The sequence below is a fragment of the Vanessa tameamea genome, chromosome 6, assembly GCF_037043105.1.
Source record: "Vanessa tameamea isolate UH-Manoa-2023 chromosome 6, ilVanTame1 primary haplotype, whole genome shotgun sequence".
NCBI classification, from domain to species: domain Eukaryota; kingdom Metazoa; phylum Arthropoda; class Insecta; order Lepidoptera; family Nymphalidae; genus Vanessa; species Vanessa tameamea.
This window is the reverse complement of record NC_087314.1, coordinates 4,299,580-4,310,601: the sequence shown is the minus strand read 5'-3', so window position 1 is coordinate 4,310,601 and position 11,022 is coordinate 4,299,580. Positions and strand designations below refer to the sequence as shown.

At 31.1% G+C, this 11,022-nt stretch overlaps 1 protein-coding gene across 1 annotated transcript; it reads right to left on the bottom strand.

Moving 5' to 3' along the window:
• Positions 1 to 1,257: 1,257 nt before the first annotated feature.
• LOC113393359 (very long chain fatty acid elongase 7-like) lies at positions 1,258 to 5,987 on the bottom strand. The gene is made up of 5 exons (XM_026630205.2): positions 5,853 to 5,987; positions 4,302 to 4,492; positions 3,979 to 4,053; positions 3,258 to 3,554; positions 1,258 to 1,480 (listed from the first exon to the last, which is right to left on the bottom strand). The coding sequence occupies exons 1-5, from the start codon at positions 5,914 to 5,916 to the stop codon at positions 1,265 to 1,267; spliced, it is 843 nt and encodes a 280-aa protein (XP_026485990.1). The 5' UTR covers positions 5,917 to 5,987; the 3' UTR covers positions 1,258 to 1,264.
• Positions 5,988 to 11,022: the final 5,035 nt, after the last annotated feature.

The following is an 11,022-nucleotide window of genomic DNA, read 5'->3' as shown; positions in this document are numbered from 1 at the left end:
AAGATGTTTAAATATGAAATTTGAGATAGGAATTCGTCTTTTCTGATGTTATAAATTTTGAAATAGATAATTGAATTACTTATATTAATAAGTAAAAAACGGATGTTATAGATTTTTTGGAAATTCATAACTTTCGTGTCAAAGTTTCATCTAAGAGTGTTACACACAGGTATTCCGACAGGAAGACTATGCTCCGCAGCATATGCGGTTTTGAAAGGTAGAGAACTAGTTTAAATTGATACCGCTCATCAAGTACCTATATTTTGAGTATTATGTCATATGGCATTTTACTTTGGGATAACGCTGCAGATATTGAATCCGTTTTTATTTTACAAAAGAGAGCGATCCGTTAGGACAACATTATTATGTATATTCACGTGTAACATTAATCAATTTGACTCCGCAAAGACAATAAATCCTTCTTGGGGCGAGGTATCCGTTTCTATAATAAAATTCCACAGATGTTTTTAACTTTGCCGATTCCTCAATTCAAATCATTTGTAAAAATAAAAAAACGTGGAGTTAATGCTTGTTAACTTACAGGCAGGATATATTTTCTGACAGGAAATCCCATTGGGTACATTGATAGCGTGATATAAAAGAAATAAAAAAATAGCTCGAATTAATATTAGTAATCTAGAATCATCCATAATTAAATAGCGTTACGCAGTTCTATCCCTATCCTGTTAGAATCTGACAGAATGACATTTCAATAAAAAAATAAACAAGATACTTTTGTATAAGGGAACGAACCATTATCGAACAAGTAACCGTATTTGTTTTAATTGGCATGAAATAATCATTAATCCTAATCGAGGAACTATTTATTTTTCTCTTTGATAACAATCAAGTAACATAATTCAATGTAACTTGATCCGATACTTCATAAATATTGATCGTATTATTTAAATAAATATGTTTTCAGTAATCAATATTATAATATTCCTTATTCCAGTGTTTGAATATATTAAGCACTTTTCAATTGCCCTATTTCTACTACCAACACGACAGAAAACTCCGTAGTAACAATTTTTTTCAAATGAAATACGAAGTGATGTTCAGGTCAAACTAAGAGTTGGGTGTAGTTTTTCTTTCTTAGTTATCAAATAATTATATCATACTTTTCATAATAACTCATGGATCAGCCAAATAAATAAAATTCGCCCTAGCCAATAATAAAATTATCTTATCATATTTAAAAAAATAAAACAAATCTACGTTCGATTATGTAATTAAATAATATAAAATAGGTTTAATAATAATTTTATTTAATCTTTTCAATGTAGTAGCGATTTACGTCTGGCTTTATATTACATTTCGCGTCATTCGAATTTAAATATGATTTAATGTAAAATTTACCGAATAAATAAATGAATAAGGAAGCGTTTATGTATATCATTATCATTAATGTGTAAGATGGCGGACATCCTGGAAAGATGGCGCTAGCTGCTGACTGTAATAACATCAGCACGAACTGAACCTGGAAAAAAAGCAATCAATTAAAATTGCCGTAATTTTTTTATTTGCTCAAAATAGTTAATCAAATTAATTTATTTATTTCAGAAGCATTATACACTGACATTGTCAAAATAAATACTACCACCGGTTCGGAAAGGCGATTACTCTGAGAAGAACCGACGAAAGAAACACAACGGTTTTTTTAAGTATATTAAATATGCATGTTTCATACTTTATCTATTGATGTTGAATACTATTTTCAAAATCAGTTTAATACAAATAAATGTAAATACTTTATGAAATGGAAAGCGCAGAGAGACCCTAGCCATCTCCCATGAACTTTAAAGGCATATTACTGAAAATTTATTACTAACGCCGACAGGAAAAAATACTGTCTATGACTATGTAAACAGTGCATTGTCAGGAAGACTCAGCTCCGCAGCATATGCGGTTGGGAAAGATAGAGAACTAATTGATATTGATACCGCTCGTCTAGTATATTTTGATTATCTTCAAAGTATAATGTCATATGGCATTTTACTTTGGGGTAACACTGCAGATATTGAATCTGTTTTTATTTTACAAAGGAGAGCAATCCGGTAGGACTCCCTTCGGGATTTTTTTAACGAAGTAGAAATACTCACTGTGGCGTCACAGTATATTTACAACATCATTATGTATATTCATAGTAACATTGATCAATTTGACTCCGCAAAGTCAATAAATCCTTCTTGAGGCAAGGTATCCGTTTCTATTATAAAATTCCACAGATGTTTTTAACTTTGCCGATTCCTCAATTCCAATCATTTGTAAAAATAAAAAAACGTGGAGCTAATGCTTGTTAACTTACAGGCAGGATATAATTATTATATACATATATAATTGTATTTAAGTGACATAACTTTGTATTTTAAATGTTGAAAAAAAGAAACTACTGAGTTTCTTGCCGGTTTTTCTTGGTAGAATCTACATTCCGAAACAGTGGTAGCTACTCTTAACATAATTTGTAAAATTCAATGATCAATAGTCCTACTTGAATAAAATATATTTTGATTTTGATTCAGAATACCAGTCAATGGTGCTCCTCAGATTTGTTGAACGCTAATGCCAGTGTTCTTTAAGAAACTGTTCTCTACACAATGTTTTTACTTTTATCTTAATACTTCATATTAATAACCTGCTGATGCCCAGCACACTTGGATATGCAAATTACAGCATTGTGCAGTTTGAAATACAATTGGCCAATAGCTTTGGACTCTCTTTTTTGTAAAATTGATAGGTGGACGCCAAGTATGTCGCTTGATGGTGAGTGACCACCATCGCCGATGGACATTGACGCCGTATGACATTTCAACCATGCCTTACATGGGCAATACACCATCAACTTTAAAAACGAAGACATTATGTTCCTTGTGCCTGTAGTTATACTGGCCCACTCGCCCACAAACCAGAACACAACTGTACTACTAATTATTGCTACTTGACGATTGAATATCTGATGAGTACTTACCCAAACAGGCTTACACAGAGCACAACCATCAAAAAAGGTACCCGAGCAAATTGGCCAGTTGAATTATAGAAATTGGTTTTTACTAAAAATTTTTCAATGCTTACGCCAACAAGAAAAATAATATCACAGTTCCCAAGGTATTGGTGCGTATTCGTGATATAAGAAGTGGGTAAAATTTCAAATGTTTCCAATGTATATGGGTAGTGGTAACCATCAGGTGGCAAAATGGCCCATCCGCCTTTGTAACAAAAAAAATAATGTAATAATAAATTCATATATATATACTTACTAATTGCAATGAAGTTATATATTTCTTCCACCATAATTTTTTCGCCATTTCAGGAAACGTCGACAAGCCATAGTAACTATACATTATGACGTGGACGTAGGAATTTAGAGTGCCCAAAAATATAGTGCTATACGATGGTTCGTATTTGAGATTGAACCAAGTGCACCACATTATAGTCAAATGATGGTAGACATGGAGAAACGTAACTTGATCATCTTTCTTGCGTAGGACGAAGAATACTGTATCGAGGAGCTCAGTGACTTTTGCAAAAAAATAAAAGTATGTATTTGAAGTTATCTGCAAAAAATAAATAAATAGCAAGTCAGTTTGAAGAATGATGATCATATCGAATGAATGATAATATTTTATTATTCATTCAACATGGTCATCATTAGACCATGATCCTGACAAATACAGCTTTAAAGTCATATAAATATTATCAATAGATTTAATGTATTTTTATGATACTATTAGAGAAAACATTAATGATTTATTTCCCAAATATTGTCAATATTATATAGTTCTTTTTTGGTATAAATTTCTGTGAGTTTAAGATTACATGCTGTTATTGTTTTATCAGTTTTATTGTATTTATCACTTGTAATATATTTTTGTTTTGTTTTTACTTGATATTATTTATTTAATTCACCATTAACGATCATTCCCCCATTGTTTATTAGTCATTAGTTTATAAGGAGTTTATAAGGGTAACATTACTTACTATATAACGACTTTCTTGAGTTTCCATTAAACACGATTTTCCTATAAAACCATTTTGCCATATAAGTTTTGATCCCTGAAAATATTATCATTTTACTATACATTACTCATTAAAATGAATTTAAATTAGTCATATGATACAGTACACAGTCAATGTAACTTATCATACAATAAATAATCACACAATCACTAGTTCGTTAGACATTACAGTCAACGACAGTCTGGTTAGAAGATAAAATACTTCTAATTTTATTTTTACTATAAGACGTGTAATATTATTTTTAATTAAAAAAATCGTCAAGTAATATGTCAAATTATACTTACTTTATAGCATAAGTATAAAGCATACGCAACTTGTACGGTATTGTAAGTACGAAGAACATTGTTTAAAGAGAACGGAGGCCGGTTCTTCATGAAATTTGGACCAATTTTGATTACGAACAGTAGATACGTAATAGTTATGATAACTAAAGGAATCGGCGTATTCATCAACAACCATTGACTCACGTAATTTACTGAAAACAAATATAAATGACTATTGTAATAAATGTTAATATTATGAATAACATTGAAAAGTACAGCGAGTACAGCTATTTGCTTCATTGGATTATTCCTCGAAAAGATCACAAATATCCAAAGGCACATTAAAGACTTTTTTAAATAAATTCAAAGCGCTGTTTTTTCACAAGGTACTATGGTAGGTATACAGAGTTATTGGTAATTCGACGTATTCTCGTTAGGAGGTGATAGGAGTGACTATTTGCGATAATTTTAACCCCCATATGCAAAAGTGAATTATTTTTGAGTTATCACGGTTTTTACATTCTTTCAAAATAAGTCAAAAATGCAACTTCAAAAATTTTTTTATAAAAAAGTATCAATTAAAATCTATTTTTTCTTCTGATTTATAAAAACGATTAAACACTGGTCATTTTTCAATATTAAAACGATAATTATCAGTCCAAATTAAATAATGCAAGATGGAAAACGATATTTTTTTTCCACAAATATGCCTTAAGAACAACAAAAAGATTTTATGAAACTTGTCCTGCAGATTATTTTAGAAAAATAACCGTTTTCGTAGCTCTCCACGAATGTATAACAACTAGGAACTTATTTCAAAACAACCGAAATAAAATGACCACAAAGGACGCTGGTGGAAATTACACACTAACCTATTGCCTCTTAACGGGAATACGTCGAATTACCAATAAACTTGTATACAGGTTCTATGATGACAGGCGCATTTCGTAATGTTTCTTTAATTGTCACTTAACAAAGCTTGACCAACCATATAATAAATTTCATTCACCTTTTCCCAAAGCATCCAATTTATTATTATTAACAAAACGAGAACTTTAAATTTTGTATTATTCCACTTATTACCTTGGTGTACAAGTCCTCAGCAACTGGTACTTATCATATAAACTACCGCAGCCCAACAATACTTACTATTTTTGTATAGGCACAAGGGACATAAAATCTTAGTTCCCAAGGTTTATGGCGCATTAGTAATATCAGGAATGATTAATATTTCTATTACAGTATCAATATATATGGATAGTGTTGACTACTTGCCTTCAGGTGGCCTATTCGCAAGTACGACTACTGTGACATAAAAAACGGAAATCTCATTGATGGATTACTATGATTGTGAATTTGATAATCATCAATAAAGGTCAAACTCGGAAAATATCGTGAACGAAAGTTGTATTGGAGTCTTATTGAATTGGCGATATTTATAGCAAGGAAATATTGCTGTTTTGATAATACGAACATTTAACCTACTCTCTAATATGATATTGTCTAGTAGTTTAAAATATAAATAAGGATTAATTTCCATTCTATTAAAAATAATATATTGAGACAACTTACGTTCACCGTTGTTCTTCCACATATTTTCGATGGTACTGTTGTCTACTGTCAAATTTTCATCCATTTTTATATAGATTTATTTTAATATTTTAACACGTGTGAAATTGTTATTATTTATGTTCGGAACTAAATGGTTGAACTGCTTATTGTTGAATGCTTTGTAATTGTTTATTAATCAATCTACTTAATATTTATATATTATTATTAATTAACACACACGTTTATAATAAAAACACTGTTTTTATCATCATGAATATTTATTTGCATTTTATTGAAAATTATTATAGTTTAATTTTACATTACATTTTTACATTAGCAGCCTATAAATTTCCCACTGCTGGGCTAAGGCCTCCTCTCCCTTGAGGAGAAGGTTTGGAGCATATTCCACCACGCTGCTCCAATGCGGGTTGGTGGAATACACATGTGGCAGAATTTCGTTGAAATTAGACACATGCAGGTTTCCTCACGATGTTTTCCTTCACCGCCGAGCACGAAATGAATTATAAATACAAATTAAGCACATGAAAATTCGGTGGTGCCTGCCGGGTTTGAACCCGAAATCTTCGGTTAAGATGCACGCGTTCTAACCACTGGGCCATCTCGGCTCCTTATAATAATAAAAAAATATTACAACACAATATTTTTGTACATAAATTATTTAAATATTGGAATCAATTGTATAAGCAGGGATGACTTGGAAAAGTTTATTCTTTTAAAGTAAAAGTATTCTCCTAAAATTGTATCGCAATGATCCGGATTAAAATAACCAAACCAGCAGTTTTAATTTTACAGTAAGCGGACCTAAAAATTTGGTTAAGATTTCTAATAATAATAAATATTGATAAAGCTTAAAGTAACAATCACAACACTTGCAACGATAAGTACGTCGAAGCAAAAGTAGTCGCAATAAACAAAAAGAATCGCCTACTGCCTGCCCGTACGACTTTCCATGCTATTTGCGTCTTACAATAATTTACAAGTACATACTAGGTCAGTGTTTCAGTCTTATAATTAAAAAATTTAAAATAATATTTGTTAAAAAATATTCCAAGTTATTTATACAAGTTTGTCAAACAACTCGATTGCATAATAAAATTTTAAAATCTCTAAAACAGACAGAATGAAATTTAATACAGGGCAAGTAAAAAAGGGAATATTATAAGTCAAGACTTAGGCTAAGCAATTCGAAGATCATTTTTCTAATATTCTAGTAAATAGCACTAAAGGACTCAATGCGTCACCCAATGACGCCTTAGGCTTACTTAAGCGTTACGTTCCAAAGAATAAGATAGAATTTTTATTTGAGAAAACCCTCCGAAGTAATAAAAACTTTTAAATCATGAAACTTAAAAATACGAGCGATCTATGGGATCTATCAGTTACAATTATCAACAACGTATTTGTCGATTTGGCTCTTTATTTAGCTGTAATCTTTAATAAATGTGTAGAATCACGTTAAAGTAAGTGATTCCAGATTTATTCAAATTTTGTAAAGTAATTTAAGGCCGGTAATAAAAATAACCCAAACAACTATAGGCCAATCTCTATTTTACCAGTATTATGTAAATTATTTGAAAAAAGCATGCTTAATCAATTGTTATTATACTTTAACTCGCAAAAGCAATTACGTTCTCAACAGTTTGGTTTCAGTAAGTTTCGCTCTACTACTGATGCGAGTATATTCTTTATTGAGCACATTTATGATGAATGGGAACAAAATGTTTTCGATAAGGATAGGCATTACATTCTTAAAGTAAAACTTAATTACTATAGAATCAAAGACTCTGCATTGAAATTCATTTCTTCCTACCTTAATTAAAGAGTTTTTAAGGTAGTTATTAACGGCACAAAATCAAATGGCACTCAGGCACAAATGGGTGTACCACAGGGTTCAATTTTAGGACCTCTGCTGTATTTAATATATCTAAATGATTTACCTTCTATTAACACATTATATATGTGATAATATACAGTTTATACAGAAGAATATACAAAAATATTCAATAAATGCTTGATATACATACATACTCGTAATACAAGAAATAAAAATAAAGTCGTAGCCCCTGCTTTCCGCTTGCATACGGTACAGAGAAGTTTTTTGTGTAATGGTACACGCATATAATAAGATACCGTAAAATATATTCAATTTACCATTTAACAAATTAAATAAAGATTATGAAGACTAAATTCATCAATAAATTTTATTATTTATTAAGATAAGATAATACTTTTAGAAAAAAAACGCCTTGAAATATGCTCGGGTTTCATCACAGGACTCATTGAACAATAATTGTAAATAGCAGATATGTAAATCTGCTTATTAGAAAAGAGCAATAGGCGAATTTCTTGCCATTTCTTCTCCTTAAAGGCTACTTTCTGAAACTGGTAAAGCTTAAATATTTACGATTCAAAGACGCTTTTTTGTAAAGTTTACTTGATTAAAATACATTTGATTTGAACAATAAGTATATAATCCTCATCCTCCTCAAACGGAGAAGAGACCTTAGCTCCGCAATAAGACATTTACAAGCTACCTTACTTTTTTTATTTTACAATTTGCTTAAGTCGTTAATAATAGCATTAATATTTCTTAGGAAAATAATTCGAATAGTCATTGGACATTAGACGGAACTCATTAATAAGAGTCTATTCCTTCCCTTTTTAACAATGATCAATAAGTATTTTTTTTATTTTTTCTGCCCCTGTTTTTTGGAATTCATTCATATCGATTGGAAAGGTGTATTCTCTATCAAGTATCGATTAAAACTAATGGTCAATGGAATAATTGTCTGTAGAACAACAAAGTTCTCTTGGCGCCGGCATCACATTGACTAGGTAGACTCACACTCTCATTGACTCTCACACTCACATTGACTCGGCACACATTGAATAGATAGGGTTATCAATTAACATTTCTAATAGTAAATATATCGACTCTTATCAATAAGTTCGAATAAAGTTAAAATATTAATATTAAAATATATATATGTTCTTTAATATTGTAGTATATTGTTCTGTTCTATCATCAATAATTTTCGCAGCGCAATTTATGTATATTTTTTTACACATCTTCTTACATTAGCAAATTTTAGTAGGTATCCATTATCACATCTGGTAATTAATATAGCCTATGATACTCGGCGAAAACGTAGCTTTCTAACAGTGAAAGAATATTTAAAATCCGTCGAGTAGTTTTAGGGTTAAATCGTAACAAGCACACAAATCTTTCTGAGACTAGCTACCCATACCGGCTTTGAATAGGTAGAACAAGTGTCTACATAAAATGTATATAAATAATTATTGTAACTAAACCAATACGGTTTACATGGCGCACGCCAGGGGAGCTCCCGGTCAGCATGATTTCTTGCAAAATTTTGCATCCATTGATAATAACTATATGAAAATACGTTCGGTATATTTTGAGCATATCGCATTCTAATAGATATACAAATTCATTGGGAGGCTTTTTAAATAACGGGTAGTGATAATCATACTTAAAATACTATCATAAATGAGACGCCTGATATTTATATCTAGCAAAAACATCTGACATGACAGATTGTCTTCAACCAAAAGTCCACGACTCTCAACGCTCACATAATATACGAAAAAAATGCCAAAAACTAAAGTTAAACGAAAAAAAATTATGTATACACACATATATGGATCTATAAATATATACACAAACACGGTAATAGCTGTAAAGATAGACCATATGCGCACTGGGAAGACGATACAGAATTATGACTTCCGATAGAACATGACCGAATGGCAATCAGTTTCGGCGCGCGCCAAATGCGGTGCTTTCTAATTGATTTATGCTGAATAAAATTTTAAGGTTTCGATTATTGGACGAGGGTTAGTCAAGCTTGCTCTGGTGAAACGTTTGACGGGCAGCGCCGCGAGATGGTTTATATTGTTAAGGCAACGAATAACAGCCCGTAATGGCGGTGTATGTCACGCGAATGAATTGCCGGCGTCTATAATTAGAATCGCTTCGATTTAACAATTGAAAATTATTGTACGAACGCGTGAAAAACATCACAACATTATAATTTAACGATTTCCGGAATTAATTACAACGTTCCCGTATGATGAGTAAAATAAATCCTATAATAAGTGACAAAGATGATATATCGCATATGTCGACGGCCGCAAGAACACAGTCAACAGTATTTTTTAGGAAAACTACTTTTTTACATAACTTAGAATTATTTATTCTATATTTTAATTTTTTTCAAGAAATAATTATCTTTAGTCATATTAATATATACTCAGAAATAGTGGTTTCAGACGAAGGAGACTGGTTTTTATTAGCTATAAGCTAGCTAGCTAGCTTAGCTTCACTTGTAACTAACTATGTACGAAAATCTTGGAATCTTAATTTGACCCACTTCCCGGTCTTCAGATCTGAGTTCTGATGACAACACATAATTAGCTAAGAAACGTCATTACATATCCAATATGGCGGCCACCCCAAGATGGCGGACTGGTTGTTTGTAATATGGATATCAAATGAAAGGGTTTGCTGTCAGGAATACGAAAAAAATAGTTACGTGACTTAAATCCAATATGGCGGACGTCCAAGATGGCGGACAAGCTATTTGAAATGCACCCCCATGATATGGGTATCAAATGAAACGGTTTGCTGTCAGGAATACGAAACAAATGGTCACGTGACTTAAATCCAACATGGCGGACATCCAAGATGGCGGATTGGCTATTTGAAATGCACCCCATGATATGGGTATTAAATGAAAGGGTACTTAAAACTTAAACCGTGTTTTTTAGTTTTTAAGCTATTATTTTTGGACAAAACGCTCCATTTGTAATTTTTAAGGCGTGCTAAAAGCGTGTTTTTTGTGTTAAAAACTATTTATAACTATTAATTATTTATACTCGTAGTACAAAATAACAATTTAATTAAACTACCGTTGATTATGTTGATTATTAAACTAAGATAAGAGTGCATTAAAAAAACATATTGTGATATTATTAAATAAGTTATTTCCAAATAGTTAAGATTAATCGAGTAATATTGCGAGTAAGTCGTCGTTGATTAATTATGGTCCTAAAAATTGTTATTACTAAAACGTAGGAAAATAATATTAACACTTTTGCCTACTTTATTGTAATTTTGACATATTAGATCTAAATACATACCGTTATT

Excerpts from the sequence above, each read along its gene's own strand:
- LOC113393359 (XM_026630205.2), bottom strand. The coding sequence starts at position 5,916 with ATGGATGAAAATTTGACAGTAGACAACAGTACCATCGAAAATATGTGG. Across the intron at positions 4,493-5,852 it reads GTGGAAGAACAACGGTGAAC|TAAATTACGTGAGTCAATGG; the intron begins GTAAGTTGTCTC and ends ATTTGTTTTCAG. Across the intron at positions 1,481-3,257 it reads ATATAACTTCATTGCAATTA|GTTCAGTTCGTGCTGATGTT; the intron begins GTAAGTATATAT and ends CTTTTTTTCCAG.